Source organism: Panthera onca, chromosome B4, assembly GCF_046562875.1.
Source record: "Panthera onca isolate mPanOnc1 chromosome B4, mPanOnc1 haplotype 2, whole genome shotgun sequence".
NCBI classification, from domain to species: domain Eukaryota; kingdom Metazoa; phylum Chordata; class Mammalia; order Carnivora; family Felidae; genus Panthera; species Panthera onca.
Genome location: NC_138345.1, coordinates 66,612,053 through 66,638,188, shown reverse-complemented (window position 1 = coordinate 66,638,188; position 26,136 = coordinate 66,612,053). Strand labels below are relative to the sequence as shown.

Sequence of the window (26,136 nt, the reverse complement as noted above, 5' to 3'; positions counted from 1 at the left end):
GTAAGGAAGATTTTTACCCTCTTTTAGCTGAGAGTTTTCAGGATCTATCTGGGGATTCATTTATGGGTTCAGATTTCCTACGCTGTCCTCATTCTCATAGCCGCTTTCTTTTCCTCCCCACTAAAGCCACAAATTATTTAGAAGCTCCATTTCTTTTAATTTACTGTGTTTTTTATTTGTCAGTTTTTGGTTGTAGTGACTATGGGGCCTCTGATAAAAGTTAAGTGTTGGTAGGAGGAGTGGTAGCTGGGTTATTTTTATGTCAGAAACTGCATTTATGTTCAAGGAGGATGTCATAAGTCCCATTTTACATGAAAGTTTAACTTTCTTCTGCATCAAAGTCTTTATCAAATCTACAACTAGCTAATATCTGGAGGTTTAAGGTTTATTCTTCTACCTGTCTGTGCATATTTTCTATTGAGCTATAGAATCATCCATACATATAGATAAGGGAGTGTAACAAAATCAGGTAAATAATTGAAGAGACTGTATTACCTATTTTTCAGTAACATAAAAGTTAAAATTGTTGGCAAGGTTTGTCATTCTCTCTCTCTCCTCTTTTTTTAAATGTTTACTTATTTTTGAGAGAGAGACACACACACAAAGCATGAGCAGGGAAGGGGCAGAGAGAGAGGGAGACACAAAATCTGAATAGGCTTCAGGCTCTGAGCTGTCAGCACAGAGCCCAACACGGGGCTCGACCCACGAACCATGAGGTTGTGACCTGAGTCTCTCCTCTTTATGGAAGAAACAGCCCTTCTCCATGTGATGGAATGAAATGAAGTAAAAACTCCTTTAAATTATGGAGAAATATCAGATTATTATTTTTCTGCCCCTCCACTGTCTTTTGAACGATTTGTCACAATGTTCTTCCAAGTAACAATTGAAAAGGCATCCTAAGTTTACCTACTTATTAGCTCATGTCATCCATACATTTTAATACAGTCCTCTTGTATAAGGTAAACAAAAATTCTGCATATTAAACACAGGAAATTTAAGCTCTTTGCCAGGAAACCATATCCTTTGAGCCACAGTGGCTCATTTTCATCAGTATAAGACTAGATTAGGCATTATTCCCCATGTTTTTGGATATCTAGCTTTAAATGACTTGAATTATAAAAAAAAAAACTTTACTAATTCATCAGACTGCATTATCCTTGTGTTTAGTGGTGTCAGGTTGAAACTCTAGAAACACATAGATTTCTTAGGTGATGGCTTTATTTTCCTTTTTCTAGCCATTATACTGGAACTTTTGATCCCTATTGAATATCACTCTAGAATTTTTTCCCAGAAAGATTGCTAGTCTCTTCTTATAATAGCAATATATATGTTGATTGTGAAAACCAATCGCAGGTGCAAGCACATGAAAATAACTGGCTTGATGAAATAATTTATACTTAAGACTCAGTCTTTTCATTTAAAAATATTGATGATTCTGAAAAATATATTTGGAATTCTGGTGAGAAGTGTGCTATATCAAGATTGCTATGTGCTTAATCAGAGCCTAGCACATCTATCTTTTTGTTTATATGACAAATATTGGTATTCAGTACATTCCATTGAGTAAAGATCCCCAATTCTGTGTATTGGGTATTGTTTAAATTATATTTCAAAGGTTCTAAGTACATAGTTATAATTTTTCTTATACTTTTCTGATTGAGAAACAATCTTACTAATGGAAAGTACTACATTCCCCATTTTATTGCCACCTTTGCCTTAGTCCTTTTGATAGTTTCTAATTATTAGTACAGTGATATGACATTTTATTTTCATTTAATAAAATTACAGTTTTCACTGACATCATAACAACCATATTCATTTGACTGTAACACCATTTCATATATAATTTTGAAATACAAATTTTTTTTAGATTTAGTGATGTTCACGTGTAGTATATTAAAAATAGAAAAGAAGTTTTAAACGTAGTTTTCTAGTATGTAGTATTAATGGTATTTTCATATTATGGTAGAAAGGCATTACTTTTTGACGTTCTTTTAATGATGCCATGAAAAAGTCTTCTGTGAAGATTTAAAAGGAAGAGGATATCATTGAAAGTAGGCTTTTTGGGGGAAGCTGAGAAAATCGATCCATTTTAAAAAGATTTAAAAAAGCAATGGCATCCAAACACTCTCAATACTTACCAAGTTATATAAACTGAGACTATGCATTTAATTGCTGAATAGCTTCAACTGATAGTCTATATATTCTTCTTAGATATAATGCTGCTTGTTTTTCTACTTACTTTTTATTCATTCAAAATGTATTGCCTTTTTACTGTGTATTGTCCTTTGATGATATCTTTTAAAATTTATTTTAAAGTCTTCAAGCTCATGTATCATTTTTACCTTCTTACCACTTTCGCTTTTTACTGTCTGGTTTGTCCTTCATTGGCTTGGCCTTCCAATACTGTGCCTCGTGATTTTGAAGGCTACAGAAACTTGAGGAAAGCAATCGAGAAGAAAGAAGGTTGGAATATTTCCCAGGTTTTTTATTAAAATGTCATTTAAATACTTAGTTGCCATTCACAAGGAAATGTGTTATAGAATTATAGATTGTTTCAGACTAGATTAGCTTGGTGCTCCTAAAATTAATGATGATTTTATAAAATTGACAAATACACCAAATGTATTTTTAAAAACAGCTTTTTAAGAATAAAACCCTCACAAGTTACATGGATTAAAATTCAGGCAATTTCATGTGATTTCAGAATAAATTATCCTAATTATGATAGTGTTTAATGACTTACCTTTTTTAGGTTAAAAATGATGCCCCCCAAAACTCACCATTGACTTTCAGAATGTATCTTCCAGAAACTTGTGAGCAGACTGGGAACTTTTAATTGGGTGGGAATTGAGATTTTGTTGCAGCCCATGCTAAGTCACAGGTGGATTTTTCTCTCTCTCTTTCTTATTTTGTATAATATTTGTATATACAAATGTATTTGTATACAAATATAGATGTATTTATATATATGAATATTTGTAATATTTGTTGTTGGAAAACAACATTAAATGGCAACAAAGCAAAAGGAAACTATGGCATTATTACAGATAAGCTATCCAAGACATTCTTAAGTTGAATTATTAAAACAAGTGTTGCTTTTAATATGTATTTGAGGTGAGTGTCAAAATGAGATATTTTCTTTTCTCATTTAAGTTTGAGCAAAATTTAGACGCACATTTCTGAACTCCTTATATAATAAAAATTTGCATTTTAGTCATTCAGAATTATAGTTATTTAAACCAGGATCAAGTAGTATTTTACTTATCATAACTTCTCTTCATAGATTTTTCTGAATAAACCTCCAGATTATATAATCAAAATGATTAAGAAAGTAATATTTAAATATTTTAGAAGCACCAGTTTAGAAATTTCATCTCTTACTTAAAATAAGCTGTTTGAGAACTTTTACTATGTAATCATCAGTTATAATAATATCTTATTTTAAATATGAAAACTTAAAAATTATATTTTATTGAAATTATTTAATAGTTTACATCCCACAATTATATTCCACATATTATATAGTATTCAACAATACCTATAATTTATTCTATAATTCTATAACTTATTTAAAGTATTTAATAATGAGAATATAACTCTAATTATAAGTTGTACTAGAACTCAACTAATTAGCATATTTAGAACATTATATTTGTCATTAGAATTAGATCATGGCATTAAAAATGTGAGATTTCTTCTCTTTCAGAAGGTCAAAATAAAATACATGGTTAACGTATATAGAAGGAGTCTTCTGCCTTAAGATATTCAAGTCCTTTAAGTGCCTTTAGTGAGTAAAGTTTGTTTCCAAGTTTTATACCGTCCTTAAAGGATAGCAAAAACAGAGCAGTTTTGTGCTCTAGGATAGGGCTTTTCAAACATGAATATACATACAAATCACTTGGCTGGTTTGATAAAATGAAGATTCTGATTCAGTTAAAACTGAACTAGAGCCTGAGATTTTGCTTATCTAATAAGCTTCTCAGTGATGCTGATACTTCCCTGAACTTGAAGCATAAGATTCTAGAATACTGACCTGCAGTCAAGACACTGGTTTTAGTCCCCTTGAGTGGATTAATTTCCCCACAACACAGCTTTTTAGGTTGTCAACAAAAATGTTGACATTTGTCGTCAAATGTCAAAGAGGCTAAACCACATGATCACTAGTGTTCCTTCCAACTCCAAGATTCTGATTCTGTGTAACATGCAAACTTAAATTTATCTTTCATTGCTGGTTAGATAGTTACTTTAGATATCAATTTGTCTCACTTTATTGAGGAAAACTTGAATATTTGTGGTGCAATAATTATAAAGCATCAACTTATATTTTAAAAGCTTAAGCCTTAAGTGGTATATAAAGGTAAATTAATAATGTAAAGTTATAACTCCTGATCTTTCTGTATCAGAATTGGTATGAATAGCTTATAATGTATGAGTTAACTTTAAATATAAGTGAAAAGTAACATTTGCTGGACACTAGTGACTTGGAGAAAATAGGAGGGTTAGAATAAAGTGGTTATCTAGCTATAAGCCTAAACCTGAGTAAAAGAGAATTTGGGTTGCAGTTTATGTAATGAAGTGGCCACCAATAACAAAAATTGTGTGCTGCAACAGTTACAGGTGAGTAAGGAAGGCTGCATAGGGGAGAGACTGGGGAATGCTGATAAGAAAGGTCTTTCCAAACACATTCTCCTTTCCTGGCCTTAACCTTAACTTCAAGTATAGTCTGAGTACATGGTACTGTCCTTTGAATGGGATGATGGATGAAAGGGAGTTTCCTTCTAGATTTTCAGTTGGAACTGCATGATAGAAAATCAACAGTCCTAGTATAATACAAGTGATGTAAGAGTCGTTCCGTATCATCAGCATTTTTCTCTAGCAAAATGATTTAACAACATTCATGGAACCCTGTTATAGTTTACTTGATTTCTTTCCAGCTAAGATTGTTTTATTGAAATTTCTACTGGTAGTTCCTTCTCACTCTAGTGACATGCTGTCTTCTATGTATCTTTATGCATCTTTCAGTTTATGCCATCAGACTCTAACATAATTAGTGCATGAGATACACAGAAGTGACAAACAGAAGTTCTCATGTAGAGTCATAGAGATTAATATATTTAACAAACACTTACTGCACATTTATTATGTGCATCCCTTGGGTATGGGGGACATAATGCTGAGTCAAACAGATGATCCCTGCCCTCACAAGGCCCACAGTTTAGTGGGGAAGATAGAAATTAAAGAAGTAATCACATAAAAAAACATAAATTAAGAACTCTGAAAAGTGCTTACAAAGGGAAGTATTTGTCTTACTCTGAATACAAAAGTATCTGTAAGAATTCAGACCTAGGGTTAAACACTACAGTTTAATAATAACATAGCTTAAATAAGATTAAACTTTTAGCCTAGAAGCTAAAAACAAGTCCAGGTATTAGGGCAGTTTTTTAGTGTAGCAGAATATCTGAAAGAAATGATAGTGGTTCCAAAGTTATTTTGATACAGTTTTTAAGCTGTTTCAAGGGGAATTTTATTGGGACAATATTGCCTTTTGAGTATTTTTTTACTCTTGATTTAAAAATGTTACAGTAGCACAAGAAGAAATCTTTCACGTATAGATTTACTTCAAGTTTACTTTCTTAGTATTATTTAGTTTGATTAAATGTGTGAGTCTAGCAAACAGAAATGTAACTTCTATGTATAATTGACCATGGTTGCTAGGCCATAAAAGAGTGAGTTAAGTGTGAAAAACTTTGCTCGCTGTAGTGTGCACTGTCTTCTTAGGGCCACCAGGGCTGAGTTAGTTTAGCTATAAACATCACCTAATGTCAGTATGTAGTTAGAGCTGTTTAGTACCAGAAGACTGAAGAAGAGGCTTCCATTTGTATGGCCAATCTTGTGGCAGACCCTGGTATTTCCTAGTCAGTCAAAGGTTAGGCCGAACTTCAGACAGTTTTGATGTGCAAAGACCCATTTTGGTGAGAACATTTTAAGAAGAGTCCTGTGCTGTAGATATGGCATATGAAAAAAGAGCCTGTGCCATTACTAGCGGATGCAGCCAGTGTAGACAAACTTTGGTGCACAGATTTATTCTGGATCTTTAAATTTATTCTTAAATGTATCAGGTCACCAATAAAAATGCTGCTTCTGTATCTTTGTATTTAGATGGGAAAAGTCATATATTTAGATGAGAAAAGCAAAATATTTGTTTTGATTTCCTTTGAATTTAAATCATCTACATCAGTTATTATATGGATTATAGGAATTCAATATACAAGCTTATGAAAAACAATATAATGTTATTATAAATTTTGTTAGAGGCTTATTTCCTAGATGATGAGAAAATCACTATCTTATACAAGACTATAAGTAGTTACCTGATTTCCCTAGAGATAACCAATTATATCTTTGCCATTTTCTCCTATCTGTTACTGTGAATAGTTCTTAGCTGTCTCCTCAGATCTCATACTCTAGGCGATAATCTATTCCTCAGTGTTTCTAGAAAATGATCTTTTTCCCAATGATAAGTCACTATGGCTGGAATGGCAATTTCTACTTTCCTCTGAAGCATCAGACATAACTTTGCTCAAATGATAAACTCTTAGTTTATTTCCATAAGTAATTGATGGTTTTTAAAATCTGGGAGACGAAAGTGAACACCTTTCCTCTCTACTTAAATACTGTATCTTTTTGTTCCTTTTTTTTTTTTTTTAAAGTGTGGCTGGTAAAGAGGATAATGCAGATACTGACCAAGAGAAGAAAGAAGAAAAGGGTATTACAGAAAGAGAGAACAATGAATTAGAAGTGGTAAGTATGAAAGAATGAACTTGTAAATTTCAGTCCTTGAATTTAGCTTATTTATGGTTGCCGATAGCTACTAATTTATATGTAGAAAAGGGAAATAGTTATGATGCATCCATTTTAAACTATTTGCTTAAGGATTTCTTTTCTTCAGAAATGTGAGCCATAAAATACTGGCAACTCTCAATTTTGTGCAATGTGAAAGCATTGTGTGTGTGTGGATAGAATACTATGAGAGAGAAAACACTATTTTATTTAAGACAAATTATGTAATACCCTTACAAGTGTGGAATGATTTTTGAAGTACTGAAAGGTGAAATTCGTATACTTCTGTATTTTGTACTCTGGCAGTCTAATGAGGTAATCAGTTTGTTTTGCTGATATTGGACTATTAATAGTCACAAATCACATTTTAGGAAGAAAGTCAAGAAGTGAGTGATCATGAGGAGGAAGAGGAAGAGGAGGAGGAAGAAGAAGATGACATTGAAGGGGGTGAAAGCTCTGATGAATCAGATTCCGAATCAGATGAAAAAGGTACTTGCTGTCTAGTACAAGGACAAAGATTCATTTGGGGAATATGTTTAAAATTTGGGGAGAGAACATTCTCCATTTCCTTCTTGATGAAGGCAGCTTTTACAACTGCCAACCTGTGTATCCCCTTCCAGCCTCATGTTTCTGCCCTTACTGGATTTAGTCACTATGTGATTTCCATTCTTATTTAGTACAAATAGTATCTGTTGTCACTGCTTAGTGTGAATGCTGTTAATTTACCACCTGTTCGTAGTTTTGGGGTTACCCAGGATATTCTCCTTCTAGCTGCGAAGTGAATGCCTGGATGTAGATGCTCGTTTTCATGCTCTTGCTCAAAAGCTGGAATTATGATATTGTTGCCTATTGCAGTATGTTTATTTTCTTCCTTTATAAATAGCCAATTATCAAGCAGACTTAGCAAACATTACCTGTGAAATTGCAATCAAGCAAAAACTGATTGATGAACTAGAAAACAGCCAGAAAAGACTGCAGACACTGAAAAAGCAGTATGAAGAGAAGCTAATGATGCTGCAGCATAAGATTCGGGACACTCAGTTGGAGAGAGACCAGGTGCTCCAGAATTTAGGTAAGAATTACATTTAATTCTAATTAAGGTTCCAATTAAATTGCCAAAATGGGTGTTTATCATTGCTTCCCTTAGAAGAAAGAAATTACATTAGTGGCCACATTAAATATGAGTTTGTGTCATGTTAAATATTGCCTATTTTTTTTTCCATTTTGATACCTATCTAGGCTATTTAATTATTTTGTCCAAAGTTGTGGCTGATTGTTTTAATGTCTTAATGCTGGAAACATTTATTAAATAAAAAAAAAAAACAAAAAACTGTTAAACAAGTTGAGAGTAGATAATAAAACAGAGAGTAATTCAAAGATACCCTGGCTTCTTGAAGTTTGTGTTTGGGAGGTAGTTTTTCTCTAAGGTCATAAGTTATAAATCTGTGATGTGAAAAATCTGTGTCTCACAGAAACAAATGCAAATATCCTTTGGTCATTTAGGCTCAGTGGAGTCTTATTCAGAAGAAAAGGCAAAAAAAGTTAGGTCTGAATATGAAAAGAAACTTCAAGCCATGAATAAAGAACTTCAAAGACTTCAGACAGCTCAGAAAGAGCATGCAAGGTTGCTTAAAAACCAGTCTCAATATGAAAAGCAATTGAAGAAATTGCAGCAGGATGTGATGGAAATGAAAAAAACAAAGGTACTGACTGTATTTTGCATTAAAATCTGATGTTGAGGATATTTGTTTCATTTGGGACAAAAAAATTATTGTGATTCTTTCCATACTCAATAAAAGGGTAACCGAGTCTTACAAATGATGTACTTCCTTTTGGCAATTAGAAGTTGCTTCCTGCACTCACTCATCCATTATCAAAACCTTTCTTCAGAGTAGCTGAAAATCATGTGGTTGAAAATACGGCTTCTTTTGACTCTGATGGGTATCTCTCCTCCTGAAACATGTAAAATATTTCAAACATGAAAAAAATCATTAAAAATTACATAATAAACACTATATACACTATCTTAAACACTACAGTTATACGGAAAATCTCCTATGTATTCCTTTTTGATCATCTTCTTTCCTGAAGAGGTAACAAGTATCTTGAATTTAGTGTTTATCATTCCCATGCATAGAAGAATACACATTGTCTTCTCTTAACAAAACAGAGTATGTGAATTCTGATCTGTTATCTGTTTTTTCTGTGGGATGAATTTTTCTTATTAACATTTGGTGTGAAAATCAGCAAATGTGAAAATGATTTAGGAAGTTTTAGATTCTTATGTTGTGTCTTTGCTGAGGACAACAATAGCTAAAATTATTAGGTGCTTACAATATGCCAAGCATCATTATAAGCACTCTTCAGGTATTACTTGTTAAATTCTCAAAATAGTATAATGCCACAGAACTGTTATTTTTTATATATATTTTTTATATATGAGAAAATGAAAACCTAGGAAGGTAAAGTAATTTGTTCAAGGTCACACAGCTACTGGTAATAAGTACCAAAAATTCATTCAAATTATAGAACAATTGAACATTTATATAAAAAGCATAAAGCACTAAGCAATTTGATAGGAATATATTAGAAAAGTTATTAGAAAAAGAAATGTACTAATCCCACAAAAATAAGAATTGACCATTTAAAATGTGCAACAAAACTCCACTTATTTCTGTTAAGTATTCAGAATTCTAACTGCTTGCTTCCATTAGTTTAATGAATGTTGTGATAGGGTAACTCCAATAGATGTGTTCACCCAATTTTTTTAGGTTCGACTAATGAAACAAATGAAAGAAGAACAAGAAAAAGCCAGATTGACAGAGTCTAGGAGAAACAGAGAGATTGCTCAATTGAAAAAAGATCAACGTAAAAGAGATGTGAGTGGACTTTAACTTTCAGTTATATACAAATCTTGTACATTGAACAAGCTTGTTTAGTAAATGGAAGAAAATTTTCTTATAACTTTATTTTATTTATTTATTTTTATTTTTTATTTTTTTATTTTTTTATTTTTTAAATTTTTTTTTTTTTTTTTAAATTTTTTTTTTTTTTTTTTTTCAACGTTTTTTATTTATTTTTGGGACAGAGAGAGACAGAGCATGAACGGGGGAGGGGCAGAGAGAGAGGGAGACAAAGAATCGGAAACAGGCTCCAGGCTCCGAGCCATCAGCCCAGAGCCCGACGCGGGGCTCGAACTCACGGACCGCGAGATCGTGACCTGGCTGAAGTCGGACGCTTAACCGACTGCGCCACCCAGGCGCCCCTATTTTTTAAATTTTTTAACGTTTATTTATTTTTGAGATAGAGAGAGACAGAGCATGAATGGGGGGAGGGTCAGAGAGAGGGAGACACAGAATCTGAAACAGGCTCCAGGCTCTGAGCTGTCAGCACAGAGCCCGACGCGGGGCTTGAACTCATGGACCACAAGATCATGACCTGAGCTGAAGTCGGCCGCTTAACCGACTGAGCCACCCAGGCGCCCCTATTTATTTATTTAAAAAAAAAAATTTTTTTTTAACGTTTATTTATTTTTGAGACAGAGAGAGACAGAGCATGAATGGGGGAGGGTCAGAGAGAGGGAGACACAGAATCTGAAACAGGCTCCGGGCTCTGAGCTGTCAGCACAGGGGGCCCGATGCGGGGCTCGAACTCACGGACCGCGAGATCGTGACCTGAGCCGAAGTCGGCGCTCAACCGACTGAGCCACCCAGGCGCCCCATCTTATAACTTTAACTATTAAATGCAGGTTAAGGACAATAAGCATAAGGACAATAAGTATGCATTAATTTAGTAATATGGCAGTTATTATATGGATTATAGGAATTCAATATACAAGCTTATGAAAAACAATATAATGTTATTATAAATTTTGTTAGAGGCTTATTTCCTAGATGATGAGATAGGAGAAAATGGCAAAGATATAATTGGTTATCTCTAGGGAAATCAGGTAACTACTTATAGTCTTGTATAAGATAGTGATTTTAGGATGGTTCCAAAGACAGTTTCACCTAGAGAGTCTTAGAGATGTTCCTGAATAATAACCCAGTTTCACTAGAGGTGGCTTTAATAAGAGCGCAAAAGTTTTCATATTCTTTCACTCAAGAATCCTGCTTCTTCCATGAACTCAGACTAAGAAAATAATCTAAAATAAGAAAAATTGTTATGTATTAAAATCTTTAATCTAGAGTAATTTGTAATAGTGAAAAACGTAAAAATAACCAAGATACTTGACAGTATGGAGAATAGTTAAATAAATTATAGCCCATCTCATTTAATAGGTTATTATTCATCTATTGAAGATTAGGATTTGGAAACTGCATAGTAAAATGAAAAATGACTGTGATTTAACATTAAGCATAAAGTAGCATTTCATATATGCATGCTTGATTAAATGAGGGAAAAATTTTAAGGATATATACCAGCATGCTAACTTTAGCTGTGTCAAGATTTTAAGTTACAGCCTATTTGTTTTTTATTCTTTCTAAATTTTGGCAATATGGTTATTTCTTTTTTTTTAATGTTTATTTATTTAGAGAGAGAGCATGAGCACAGTGGGGTAAGGGCAAGAGTCAGAGGCACCCCAGCAATTTGGTGTTTTCATTTATGGTGTTTTTTTTTTTTTTTTTTTTTTCTCCTCAGAAGAAGAGGCCACCGTGGTCTTTTCTCCATTGTTGGTTAGGTTTCAGCTTCTGTTCCTTTTTTCTTGCTCAACTTTTTCTAAGTCCTCCCTGGAGAAAATCTGAGCATACAGCATATTTTAGAAAATAGAAACCTACTCTGGGAAATAAAAAGAAAACTTAAGGAGATAGAAGAGAGTAATGACAGAGAAAAGTAGATATTTTCACAAGATGACTTCTGTATTAAGGCTATATTTCTTTTTTTTTTTCCTATTAAAAAATTGGCATATATTCATGAGCCATAAAGTTTGCTCTTTTAAACTATACAATTCAAGGTTTTAATATATTCACAGAATTGTGCAACAATCATTACCATTTTATTGCAGAATATTTTTTATCAGTCCAAAAAGTAACTCCATATCCATTAGCAGTCACTCCCTATTCTTCCATCTTCCTGGCCCTGGCAGCCATTCTGGTATACTTTCTGTCTCCATAGATTTGCCCATTGTAAATGGAATATATGATATATATAGCTTTTTGTGTTTGGTTTCTTTCATTTAGCATGATGTTTTCAAGGTTCATCCATGTTATTACATGTGTTGGTAGTTCATTCCTTCTTATGACTGTATAGATAGAGCACATTTTGTTTTTGCATTCCTTAATTGGTGGATATTTGGGTTATTTCCACTTTTTGGCTATTTATTTTTAAAGTTTTTATTCCAGTTCTGGTTAGTTAACATACAGTGTAATATTAGTTTCAGGTATACAGTATAGTGATTCGACACCTTCATATGATACTCAGTGCTCATCAAGTGCATTCCTTAATCCTTGTCAGCCCCTTCAGTCCCTTCAGCCTATTTCAGCCCCTTTCCCCAACTCTCCTCTGGTAACCATCAGTTTATTCTCTACAGTTAAAGAGTCTGTTTCTTGGTTTGCCTCTCTCTCTCTCTCTCTCTTTTTTTTCCCTTTGCTCATTTTTGTTTCTTAAATTCCACATATTAAAGAAGGAAATCTTGCCATTTGCAGTGACATGGGTGGAGTTAGTATTATGCTAAGTGAAATAAGTCAGAGAGAGACAAATGCCATATTTATTTATTTTTAATGAAAACTTTTGGATGACAGGAATAATTTCCTTATAATGTACTGTACTTATTTCTTTACAACTAATTCATATGAGATAGAGTAATATTGCACAATTAACTACTAGTATGGAATTTTTGAATCTTATTCTACAACATAGGATCATATATGATATAATATTCTGTTATAAAATATGAGGCTGGCTAGTCACATACAAAGCTAACATTCAGACTCCTTTGCCCTTCTACTTATTGCTTTGTGTGCATATTGACTCCCTTTCTAAATTGTTTCTTGTCATATTCATCTTCAAACCCTTTGTACCAAAAATATGAATGAGCTTGAGATTTGATTTTGAATAAGAAAAAACTTAATTTAGTAACAAGTTTCAAACCATTTGTTTATTTTAATTTTTGGAAGTTCATTTATTTAAAAACATTTATTAACTTTGCCTCTATGTCAATCATTGTTGTAGGCAATGAAGATACAGCAGTGATAAGATAGTGTCCGTTTCTCAAAGAATTCTCATCTGATGACATAGGACTATGCATAAACATGAGATGAATGATCTGTTCGAACTAGGGATACAAAACATGAAGGTTATTTGGTATATCACAGAATTTAAGTCCTAGAAGGGATGTTTGTGATTAAGTCCAATTCCTAAGCTTTGCCCAAGATCACAGAGTTGAATAAATGACAGAACCAAAACTAGGATCTGTGTTCTTTTTCAGTCCAAAATTTCTTCCTAAATTATAGCCTTATAAAATGACTTAAAGTTGTTTATAATTAATTGTCTTTTATCATATAGAGTACCTAAAAGCAAATTGGTAACCAATACCGACATGTTTTATTTTTCATTTACTTTACCCAACATAATATTTCTGAAGTTCTTGTAAAGTGCTAATACAATTAATATATGTTTTCCCTATATTTAAAATGGAGTGAATAATTACTGATATATTTTAAGGTGCCTTTATTGGAAATATTCTAAGCTGTGTTTCTTCCTTCCTCAGCAAAATTAAATGTCTAGCAAAAAATGAAATGATACAATATTTGTAAGGCATTTAGAAAAGCACTTGTATATAGTAAGCACTATGAATGTTTCTTAAATAAAATTGTGGCACAGAGATAACTTCATTTTTCAGAAAGAGATGGCTGCATCAGTATGTATTTTTGTTTATTGGAATAAAATATTCTTATCTGTAGTAATGGATGCAAGGTTGTTTTTAGCTCAGATTTTGCTAAGAACTGATGGGGCATCTGTTAATGCAGGAGTAGGAAGTATTGGGGCATATGTTAATACAGTGGGATGGGGCATACGTTAATGCAGGAGTAGAAAGCATTGTATCTTTCAGTTTACTATTTTAACTTATTCAATATTATTTTTATAGCATCAACTTAGACTTCTGGAAGCCCAAAAAAGAAACCAAGAAGTGGTTCTTCGTCGCAAAACCGAAGAGGCAAGTTGATCACTTGGAGGAAACATCTGGCTTTGAGATACGTGATGTATTTCTGTAGACTAAAAGAGTGAGTCTATCTTTGTTGCACTTTCAGGTTACAGCTCTTCGTAGGCAAGTGAGGCCCATGTCAGATAGAGTAGCTGGGAAAGTCATGCGGAAGCTGAGCTCATCCGATACCCCTGTTCAGGACACGGGTTCCAGTGCAGCTGCTGTAGAAGCAGATGTATCAAGGGCAGGAGCCCAGCAGAAAATGAGAATTCCTGTGGCAAGAGTCCAGGCCTTACCAACGCCCACAACAAATGGAACCAGGTCAGTACAATTCTTTTGTTCCTTCTGACATAATCTTTGTGGCATTATTACTGAATGTTGGACTTAAATGAAAAAACAGCTTATTTTTTGGCAGTATACAGTCAAATAAACATGTAAGTAATAACTATGTTTATCTGTTTTTATATGATTATAGAAAAAAATATCAGAGGAAAGGGTTGACTGGCCGAGTGTTTACTTCCAAGACAGCTCGCATGAAGTGGCAGCTTCTTGAGCGCAGGGTCACAGACATCATCATGCAGAAAATGACTATTTCCAATATGGAGACGGATATGAATAGACTCCTCAAGGTGTGGAAAACAGAACATAGATATGTTCTTTCTTAGCTGACTGGTAATTTTAGGTTTCCAAATTTGATCCCTTGGTACATTAATCCTTACCAATTTGTCTTTTTTTCTTTTTCTTTTTTTGTGGGTTTTGATCGCATTATGTGTGAACAGATGAACATCATTTCTTTTTTGTTTTGTTTTGTCTTAATTGTGGTAAGAAAAGACAGCATGAGATTTACCCTCTTAACCCATTTTTAAGTGTACAGCACAGCATTGTTAACTATAGGAACAGTGTTGATTAGCAGATGTCTAGAACTTATTTGAGTAACTGAAACTTCATAGCACCCCTCAATTCCCCCCAACCTGGCCCCTGGCCCCTGGAAACCACCATTTTACTTACTGCATCTATGAGTTTGACTCTTTTAGATACCTTATATGAATGAAATCTTGCAGTACTTGTCCTTCTGTGACTCACTTATTTCATTTAGCATAATATTCTTAAGGTCCTGGATGAATATCATTTCTTAAAATCCAATCTGTTTTTTCAATAGCAACGGGAAGAACTCACAAAAAGACGAGAGAAACTTTCAAAAAGACGAGAAAAGATGGTCAAGGAGAGTGGAGAAGGAGATAAAAATGTGGTTAACATCAATGAGGAGATGGAGTCATTAACTGCTAACATAGATTACATCAATGACAGTATTTCTGATTGTCAAGCCAACATCATGCAGATGGAAGAAGCAAAGGTTTGTAGTTGTAAAAAAATGGTTAATGGCTTAAGGAAGATGTTTTTGTATTTTTAATCATGAAAAGCACTTTGAATTTTTATATCAAGGAATTTTCTATTTATGGGTTTACTATGATTCTTAGGTTTTGCATGAATATCACTCCCTGCTTGCTCTCCAGATTTCTTTGCTGATTTTGTGATATTATTTATTGTTTATAAAATCAAAAAGAGGGGCGCCTGGGTGGCTCAGTCGGTTAAGTGTCCGACTTCGGCTCAGGCCATGATCTCACAGTCCGTGAGTTCGAGCCCTGCGTCGGGCTCTGTGCTGACAGCTCAGAGCCTGGAGCCCGTTTCAGATTCTGTGTCTCCCTCTCTCTCTGCCCCTCCCCTGTTCATGCTCTGTCTCTATCTGTCTCAAAAATAAATAAACATTAAAAAAAAATTTTAAATCAAAAAGATGTAAAAATGTATATCACTTATTAATCCACCTTGAATTCTTAACTGCTCAAATGTGTCTTTTCTTTTCAACTAACCCATATGTTTGTTGGAGTAGGGATCATATTTTACATTTTTCTAAGGAGTCTTATTAACTTACCCAACACTATCAAATAAATAAATGAGACAACAGGCTTTTGCCTCTGAATATATTCAGCTCAAAATAATGTTCGTCATATGCTGATTTGATGTAGGAAGAAGGAGAAACATTGGATATCACTGCGGTCATTAATGCTTGCACACTTACAGAAGCCCGATACCTGCTGGACCACTTCTTGTCAATGGGTATCAATAAGGTATGATCTAACTACACCCAAATAATGATTAATTCATTTTGTTTATCTTTCATCAGTGACCCTTTCCTTTATAATAGGTAAGAAGGGTTTTTTTTTTTTAACTGAAAAGTATTTTTTTACCTTTCTTTAGAGTTAAGAAAAGTCAGGACTATTTAGATCAATTCCATTAGCTTGTCATCCATTGTGCTTGTGTATTAGAAGAGGTAAACAACTTAAACAAGAAATAATTCATCTTTTGCTTTAACAAAGGAAAAATGAAAAGAAAAATCTCTTGGGGTGCAAACAAAGTTGGTATCATAACTTTGGTTTAGTATTGATTTTTCACAGCTCAAAAAGAAATCTGAAAGTAAAAGATACAGTGGCACTTCCCTCCTCTTTGAATGTAAATGCATTAACCTGTCACCTGTAAGAATGCTAAATATTGAGGATGATAATGATTTCTGACTCCCCTCCCCCCCCTTTTTTTTGCCACTTTGGAATGGTGCTAGACCCTTTATTTTATGTTCTCCCACTTAATCTTCACAATGTGCTAGGCAGTAGATATTATTAATATCATTCTGCATATGAGGCAACTGAAGTAGGAAGATAAGGTAATTTGCTCAAGGTCACCAGGCTAGTAAGCAGAGGAGCTACAGTGAATCAACGTCTATCAGATGTCAAAGTCCATATATCATATGCATTTGTTATTTGATACACATCTTTGTATGGAAGATTCTGTTATGTATGACCTGAGATAATTGTTGTTGTTGTTATTATTATTATTATGTTTTGGTGTTGTTACAGGGTCTTCAGGCTGCCCAGAAAGAGGCTCAAATTAAAGTACTTGAAGGTCGGCTTAAACAAACCGAAATAACCAGCGCTACACAAAACCAGCTCTTATTCCATATGTTGAAAGAGAAAGCAGAATTAAATCCTGAGCTAGATGCTTTACTAGGCCATGCTTTACAAGGTAATTTGGACTAAATTTCTGTTAAACAAATTGCATGGTAGCTTTGCTCTTTGAGAATGCTATACTATACCTCTTTCCCCTATTGCTTGATTGAATAGATGCTATATTTACTCATGCTTTTAATAATTATTCCTTCTTTAATTTGCATGTATAAATTTGGGGGGATTTAATTATTGTCATTCCAAGAAATGATTACCAACTTTAAAAGGCTTATTTAACCTTATTGAGCACTTAGTTTTTATGAATAAAGAGGATCAACCAAGTTTCTGAATTGGTTATTTAAAATATTAACCACATTTCATTACTTTACTCTGCATATCTAATTGCCTTAAAAATAATAAGTGTTTTCTATGGCATCTATTCTACATATCTTATAAATGGTGCATAATCTTGTTTTATGTGGGAGTTCTTAACATTGGATCTGTTTTGATTGGAGTATTGCTTTTTGTTTCCTTTTTGCTGTTATTTACACAGATCTAGATAGCGTACCTTTAGGTAAGTATGTTTAGCTTTCTGTGTACCCTACAGCTGCATGAATTACTAATTGTTCATGTACACTAATTGTGGTACATCTTATGTTTAAAATTTTTATTGGCAGCCAACTGGTTTTTGCATGATCTTTTTGAAATGTATCCATGACCACAAACATACTAAGTCTTTCGTCTTTCCTATACATTCATTCCTGTTTTAAAACCTATTAGATTTTTAAAGAAGTATGCTTTAGTTAATTTTCTCTTTTAGTTTTTGACCTCCAGCTGTGACTCCAGTTTCATAAGCCTTTCTTTCTGTTTCTTGTAGGAAAAAATGGAGTATACATTTCTTTTTAATTTTTAAATGTATCTGTTAACTTGCATCTGTTGTTTTAACCTCATAACTTTCCTTAGCATATATCTTTGGTATATACTTGTCTCTGGTATATATTTGCTAGATTCTCAGCTATTCTTAATTTTTGTAAAATTAAATACATATATTTTAACATTGTAAACTGAAATTATTCAAAGCATTCTATATGAACATATTGAAACAATATTTATGGTTATAATATTTTCAGATTAAAAGTGGCTTTAGAGATGACCAAATATAGAGATTTTCAAACCTTCCCCTTGCCACTACAACCTTGTCATGAACTACACCCACCCATTAATAATGTCTCTGCTTCTCTCAATGATGATACACATGAAGGACCAGGAGTATCAGGGCAATTTTATTACTTGTGATTTTTCTGAATGATTATTTTGGAGCAGTTTTTATTTAATTAAAATTTTTTTTTTCGGAATCTGATCTGATCTTTTTTTTTTTTGTAAGCACACAGCTGCCAAAAGTGTTCTAAACGCTTATCCTTAAAGGAGAGGAATGTAATTGAAAGATTAAATGTACTTACCTTTATGTGTCAGTAGAATAAACATAATCTATACATCTGAATTTGTTTTAAATAAGATGTTACATAAATAAAATACATGAGTTATTTGATTTTTTTAGATGTTTATACCGCATGTTAATCTCAAAGTAGTATTTTCTTGAGATCAACTGCATAATATAGGTATGGAAAGGCTGATACTTTTAAGCTGCTTAAGCTATACCAAGTACAGGTAGAACAAATAGGATTGGTTATATCCTAACCAAGACTGTCAAAGTTCCTGGATTATAACTAGGATTTTTGCCATTCCATGTCTTATCAGGCATGTTTCTTCTGTATCTGTTCTTCTTCCTCTCTTTCCTCCTCCTCCTCCTCTTTGTTGTTCTTCGTGGTCCAATCTATAGTAAAAAGTAAATTCTCTTTGTTTGCGTAAACTTTATTTATTTAGTTATTTTGAGAGAGAAAGAGAGAGGGAGAGACAGGGAGGGAGAGAGAGTGGGGAGGGGCATTGTGAGTGACAGACTCTCAAGCAGGCTTCGCACCAGCAGCACAGAGCCCAATGTGGGGCTCAAACCCACACCATGAAATCATGACCTGAGTTGAAGTTGGACACTTAACTGACTGGGCCACCCAAGTGCCCCTAGTAATAAGTAAATTGTTATTTACATCCATTGTCTCTTTTAACTTGGAAGAAAAATGTAAGTGTCCTCCTTGATATCCTTTAGTGCAGAAGATATTGAACTGCTAGTTTGATGAGCAGTGTTATTTTTTTTACAACTTTCAAACAACTTCCATTTGTCTATGGCTGGAGAAGGGTCTGAATCAGAGAGTGGAAACCCATTCAGCTGATGTAACCTGTGTCTCATGGCTGAAATCTGTGCTAGGGATGGGGGCCATAGTCTAGCCCAGAGGTGCTTAGAGGAAAAACACAGAAAGAGAAAAAAATGGAAGTTAAATCCACAGAAGCTCGAGAGTCCTATAAACTTTGCTTTAAAAACATTTGCTTAGCTCTAGTTTTACCTCAAACATCAGGCTGAGTGTTTGGATTCAAAGATGAATATGACAGAAAATCTTTCCCTCATTGACTTGATGCCTTACTGAGGGTGACAGACAGAGTATGATAAATTCAGTGAGGGCGATTATTGAGATATGTATAGGGAGTTATAGGAAGAGATAGTAGGGTCACCCAACAAGAATGGAGGAGTTGATAAAGGCTTTTCTGGAGGAGGTGACATTTGAACTGAAACATGAAGGAAGAAAAAGAGTTAGCAAGGCAAAAGACAAGGTGGAAAGGGCGGGAGGGCAGAGAAGAGTCCCTCTGGGCAATGACTAAACTAAAACATGGGGACTTAGCCACAGTGTTGTGTGCCTGAGGCCTTCAAGCAGGTTGGTGCCCTGAACAAGTACATAGCATAGAATGATAGAACATAAGACCAGAGGGTGAACCATGCCAGCATCCCTTTCTGATAAACTTGTACTTTTGTAGCCTTTGATGAACATCTTTATTATCCTTTTCTTTTTTCCCAACCTATGTTAGGATCCCTAAGACCTCCCCTATCTTTGAGACTTGCTATGAAGACTCATGGGGCTTAGCATGTGGTTGTTTTTATGGCAAAGATCCATGAGAGCAGTGTAGGAAAGATACACAGCTGGATCATAAGGCAAAAAACCACAGATGTTGTCTGGAGGAATCCATGTCTAGTTTTCCTTATGATCTTTCCCTTCTATGGGACATAATACAGAATTTTCATTTCCCTCTGGAGTGAAAATGCAGCAGCATGTGCACAATGTTTATGTCCAGGGAAGTCCCTTGTTACTTGGCACCTGAAGCTTTTCCTGGGGACTGGTCACATAGGTTCCATCTGTCTGGGATTCAGGACTCCCATAAGGAAAGCAGGAGTTTAACATAAGCCATATGGTTTGTGCAAACAACATAGGTACAGTAAGTACCTTCGGTAGCTAACTAGTGACTGGGGATGCTCTGAGAATCAAGTTTCCAGATGCCAGACAAAGTCCAACTTTGTAAGCAGGCCATTCTAAGGATAGTAGTGTTTGGGCTGCTATGTTAACTCTTTTCTATACACTATTTTTTTTTTTTATAACTTCTAATAACTGAAAAAAAAAAAAAGACTTGAAAATACCTGGTTTACTTCCAGTGATGTGACACTGCTCAACTTTACACTGATACAGATGAACTTCAAGGCATTCGGAAGTTGCAAGTCTCTGCCTTTAGCTTTAACTTTCTGGCGTTGAGAAAAGAAGCTAGTAGTGGGCTGGATGTGTATTCTCAGAGTTACGAGTACAACAGTGAGGTGATAGTTTGTTCTATTGCCCAGATGACCATAGTGCTCAGACTAAGCTCAGTCTAGCAGAGGAGTCTGATCTGGTGACTTTCCTGGTGGGGGCCTCTATCCTCTGGCCAGGTGGTCATGTCAAACCATAATTATCTCTAAATAAGTCATACATGCATAAGCAGGAGCTAAGTTTTTACTAAGCACTCATATGATGTTTAACATACTAACTGGTCTCATACTAACTGGTTTCTACAAGAAAAACACTGGCAAATCTTAGCCAGCCTTTATGCATGGGAAAATAAAGATTAGGTTTGTCATTTCTTTATAACCTCATGTTCTATATTATCAACTAATGCAGTCACCTTAACACGCAATTATCACGTCTGTGAAGCAAGTCCTTGAGCCTCCCTCTAGTGGTAGGCTTTGAGGTACACATTGCCTTCAAGACCACCATGATCTTCACTTCAGAAAGTAAATTCCCTTTTACGGGTCCTAGATGGGCTCCATTTTAGATAATACTATCACGTATCAAGTATTACTGAATTTCTATCAAAGTATCTGCTAAACAGTGAGGAAGAAAGGGAACATCAGAGAAAGGAATTAGTTGTCCACAGTCCACATGCACAAAATTACAAGTTAAAAGGGGATAAATCATATATGTTTTTGATTAATATATGTTATTTATAATATGTTTGCTTTTGTAGAATGATTTTATAATAAAATGTGTATATTTTAAAAACCTGCACCTATGTTAGGGGCTCACTGACATTTTAAATAGTTTACTTTCAGTGGCTATTTGATTTATTGACTTCCTACTAGTTTTACTTGTTTGCTTTTTCTCCTCTTTTTTACTAGTCTGTTACAGTTGTTCTGAAATAGTGGTGATTTACTTGTATTTATTTACAAAACTGTTGCATGCGAACCTATTGTTTTTGTCTTTTATGTACATATGAATGAGCTGCATGCTGATGTGTGACTTCTGAATACCTTCACACATGCACACACACACACACACACACACACACACACACCACTCTCTTACTCTCTGCTTGAAAACAAAAATAAAAATAAAGGAAAATATTTAAGTAAATTGACATATTAAAATATAGCAAGTATGTCTACCCCTATATAGTTTTTGAAGTTGGCTTAGTACATTAAAGGGAGCTCATGCAACATTTACTCTCTCTTGTATTTTACTCTGTGGGTTTTCATATGTTTGGATAGCATGGGGTAAATACATACTCTGAAAAATATATACATACTCTGATAAACACATGATCTCATTTCCATCCTGTGAATGTTGTTCTTCTATATTTTATGATTCAAACTTGTGGTTTTTCTATTTTGGACCCTTTTTCTCATTTTAGGACACATAATCAAAGGGGTTTCTTAGAAGTATTTTTCTACATTTCTATTTGGACTCAGTTACGAAAATCAAAGTGCCCATATTGAGATGTTGATATTTATTATAGCATGGGGATTGTAGTCACTCAAATTGTGGCATGTGGATAATACTTAGATTTTGGACATTTTTTTTTTTAGAAAATGTAGAGGATAGTACTGATGAGGATGCACCTTTGAACAGCCCAGGATCAGAAGGAAGGTAGGAGAGCCTTTAGAAACTTAATAGATTTTATTTGTTTCTGTAATTTTTTAAATACTTTTATCTTGTTGCTTCAATCAATTACCATAAAACAAATAATTTTGAATTTTATGGCTAAGTGAATAGCACTAGAAATAGTATTATGGAAACCAAACTAAGTCATACTTAACCACCACAAAAATACCGGGATATTTAAGGAAAGAAAATGAATAATTTTGTAATTCATTTTGATTTTAAATATTGTCTTTTTTGCCCTGTAGACCTATAAGGTGTTTTCTATAGTTAAAAACATAAAAGACAGCATTTTTTATAAGTCCCGTTTTAACCCGTGGTTAATTATTTATTTGCATCTAGCACACTATCTTCAGACCTTATGAAACTTTGTGGTGAAGTGAAACCTAAAAGCAAGGTAAGGAGAATTGAAAATAACAGGTAAGCATCCTTCCCCACAGTTTTCTGTTATCACTAATAAACACATAGGCCTCAGACCCTTAAGAAGGTTAGCAAGTTGGCATGCTTTTACCATCGCTCCCATGTATAACAACTTTAGTTCTGTAATTACCATATTCTCCTTTGAAACAAACATTATGTCAAAATATTTCTCCTTTGTGGAACTTGTGCTTTACCATATTATTGCATTTTTTCCACTGGAGAAGCTATGATTATGGAGACCAATTCTTATTTTCTTCTAGGTTTTTCCTAAAAGTTTCAGTACTCATTAAGGAAGTTATGTGGTAATTTATTAAGGTCACCTAAGTTTCCTAATAATTATAAAGGAGATTGTAGACCCTGTGGTGGCATACAGCATAAATTTGCAAAATTTGTTAATTGGCAGGAGGTTTTTGAAATTTTAACATTTAGTATCTTCTTAAGTGTATCACGTATATTTTGTTAAAGTAGTATCCTGAGGTGGTTTGAATAATAAGCCAACTCTTAATCATTAATTAGTTGTATTAAAAACTAATGAGACTATAATGCATATTTGTATAATTAAAAAAAATATCAATGCCACATGCTGTTAAATGTGTAAGATATTTGGTATGTTTCATATTCAGTGTTGGTAGCATTTGATACTAGATGAATTAACTAACCATCTTAAGATGTTTAAAAACAAAGAATTCTTGTAGTCCTTAGTAAATATTTGTTAAATGGATGGAAAGAATCAGGACCTGAAAGAATTAACACTGTGCAAATGGGTAAGACAGAGTTAAGGCCCATAGTGAATAGTCAGGTAATGCAAATGAATAATTTGGCTGGATGTAATGAGTAGGGGTCATTGTGATTACCTGACAAGGACATGCCTCACCTAAGCAAATAACCACCACTCAACTCTTGTTCATTTTTGCCATGAGGATTATAGGCCTAAGACAACTAGATCTTCTATTTTTTCCTAAAGAAGCCTTAAATACAGATTTTTATGTAGAATTTCCTGATCTTTAACACACTGGTCAAGCCAATCAAAAAAACATCTCCAGGCTGTATGTATGATCCTTGAGCTTGGTAACATATGGTTTTATTTTATTATTCTAAGTGACTAAGCAGAAGTTACTCCCACACTCAGAGAAAACATTCCGGTATGGTTTGGATCCAGTCTTAGGTAGAGGTGAAAATCTCTTAAGGTCCTGAATGTCTTTCAGGCCCTGTGAAAGCTTAGATATTCATGCCCTTCTGGGACACCAGAGAGAGGTGTAAAGTGGTGCTCTAAACATTATCTGCTGAAGGAACCGCTACAGTTTGGAATTCCTAAGAAAAGGATTCCTTCCTACCTTGGGCTGTTGGCAGTGAAGAGAACTGAGAGTGTAAAAAACTGGCCGGAGAGTTTTCTTTTTCCAAAAATTTTCTGAGGTGCTACTTACTACTCCTTTTGAACTTCATTCAAAGACGCCTGAAAGGATCTCATGTCATTTCTGTTTCTTTCTTTTTTAAATTTATTTATTTATTTTGACAGAGAGAGAGAGAGAGTATGAGCGTGCTTGCACGAGCAGGGGAGGGGCAGAGAGAGAGGGAGAGAGAGGATCCCAAGCAGGCTCCGTGCTGTCAGCCTGAAACTAGATGCAAGGCTCAAACTCATGAACCGTGAGATCATGACCTGAGCCAAAATCAAGAGTCAGTCGCTTAACTGACTGTTCCACCCAAGCGCCTCTCATTTATTTTCATCATTGAAGAAGTAAAGTTAACTGTATACGTTAAATAGGTATGTACTAGCACTATGCTATGTACAGGGGAAATAAAGATGAATAAAACAGGGTGTGTGCTCTTTAGAGGCTTATAATCTGGTAAACACCTTGATCATCCATTAATACCTTAGTGATAATAACAACTGAACAACAACAGGGTAGTCAGTTCATTTTCAAGAGTAAGGAAAGGAATTTGTATAGTGAATTTAGATTCTAGGAAAATAACCTTCACTTGCCTAACCGTGCTACTAAAGCTCGGGTAGGCTCATGTTGAATTATCCAGCAGACAGGTTAAAAACACAGCTAATGCATCAGGAGAATGGGGTCACAAAAACTGAGAAGCAGATTTAAAAAATTGATATTAAAATAAAATTTAAAACTGAAAGTGATATTAAATGAGCATCTGAGCATGGGGTAAATCAGAATTTAGTTGAGCTTCCCTGCAGTTAACTTTTGGTTTAATTTCTTCTTTCTTTTTTAAAAAAATTTTATGTTGAGGGAGGTGGCCATGAGTGGCAGGGTAACATAGTCATACCCTATGTCATACTGGTGACAAGTTGTTTGTTTTTGAATCTCGCTTTGCCACTTACTAGTTGTGTGACTTTGGGTAAATTACTTAGCGCCTCTGTGCGTTAGTCTCCTCATTGGTGAATTGGGATAATGATAGTACATGCTAATGTAATTAAGTGTTCGAACATTGCCTGGCATACAATAACTATTATATAAATATTGGCTATTATTATGGCCTTTAAAGGTCTTATATGGCTATAGCTCTGGCTTGTCACTATCTTACATGCTATGTTTGACACTTGCTAGGAAATGACACGCTAAATATTTTTACCTATTTCAAACTAATATTAAATCTCTATTCCCTAATCATCTCTGCAAAAGTTTGCTTCTGATTGCTTTTCCTTCCATTCTCTGACTAGGCCCGAAGGAGAACCACCACTCAAATGGAATTGCTGTATGCAGATAGCAGTGAACTAGCCTCAGACACTAGTACAGGAGATGCCTCCTTGCCTGGCGCTCTTACACCTGTTGCAGAAGGGCAAGAGATTGGAATGAATACAGAGACAAGTGGTACTTCTGCTAGGGAAAAAGAGCTCCCTCCCCCATCTGGCTTCCCTTCTAAGATAGGCAGCATGTAAGTCTGGCCCAGCTACACTAACTTCCTTTTCTTTGGCTTTTCTTTTTCTTTCTTTTTAAAAATTTTTTATATGCATGTTGCTAATTTCTTATTTCTATTTTTTTAAAATTCCGTAAACAAGATCTCCGGTTTTCAAAGGAATTTCTGTTAGGTGTTATCTCCCCTAATTTTTTTGACATTTGAAATCATTTAAGATGAGATGTTCTTTGTTCAATTCTATTGCTTGTTTCTAAGTTTTAGGGTCATTCTTCAGGATTATAATTTTCATAAAGGCTGAGTTATGAATTATAGACAAAATTTTTTAGGAACACTTAAATCAGGTAGTTATATCTATAAAACCATCATACAAAACAGAAGCTTTAAAACATCTTTTATTTGCTTTAAATGAACATGATTTTTCGTTTTAAGAGTCTGGTCAGGATAGCAAACCTTTGCTAACCCTATAAGGAAAAAGAAATATCAATCACAAACAATCATTTTAAGGCTTCCTAATTTT

General features: G+C 34.3%; 1 protein-coding gene across 11 annotated transcripts in view; it reads left to right on the top strand.

The window, feature by feature from the left end:
* Nucleotides 1–26,136, top strand: part of KIF21A (kinesin family member 21A) — a 148,699-nt gene that overhangs the window by 96,239 nt on the left and 26,324 nt on the right. For 4 of the 11 annotated variants that reach the window (XM_060657937.3, XM_060657936.3, XM_060657932.3 and 1 more), the window contains exons 12-27: nt 2,428–2,466; nt 6,714–6,804; nt 7,215–7,332; nt 7,727–7,915; nt 8,347–8,546; nt 9,615–9,722; nt 13,931–13,999; nt 14,094–14,308; nt 14,463–14,616; nt 15,147–15,341; nt 16,012–16,113; nt 16,897–17,062; nt 17,537–17,557; nt 22,256–22,316; nt 22,671–22,725; nt 25,423–25,637. In XM_060657937.3, the coding sequence (XP_060513920.1) occupies nt 2,428–2,466; nt 6,714–6,804; nt 7,215–7,332; nt 7,727–7,915; nt 8,347–8,546; nt 9,615–9,722; nt 13,931–13,999; nt 14,094–14,308; nt 14,463–14,616; nt 15,147–15,341; nt 16,012–16,113; nt 16,897–17,062; nt 17,537–17,557; nt 22,256–22,316; nt 22,671–22,725; nt 25,423–25,637 (1,998 nt within the window). The remainder of the gene's footprint in view (nt 1–2,427; nt 2,467–6,713; nt 6,805–7,214; nt 7,333–7,726; nt 7,916–8,346; nt 8,547–9,614; nt 9,723–13,930; nt 14,000–14,093; nt 14,309–14,462; nt 14,617–15,146; nt 15,342–16,011; nt 16,114–16,896; nt 17,063–17,536; nt 17,558–22,255; nt 22,317–22,670; nt 22,726–25,422; nt 25,638–26,136) is intronic. The other 7 variants (XM_081796141.1, XM_060657938.3, XM_060657930.3 and 4 more) reach the window with 3 other exon arrangements.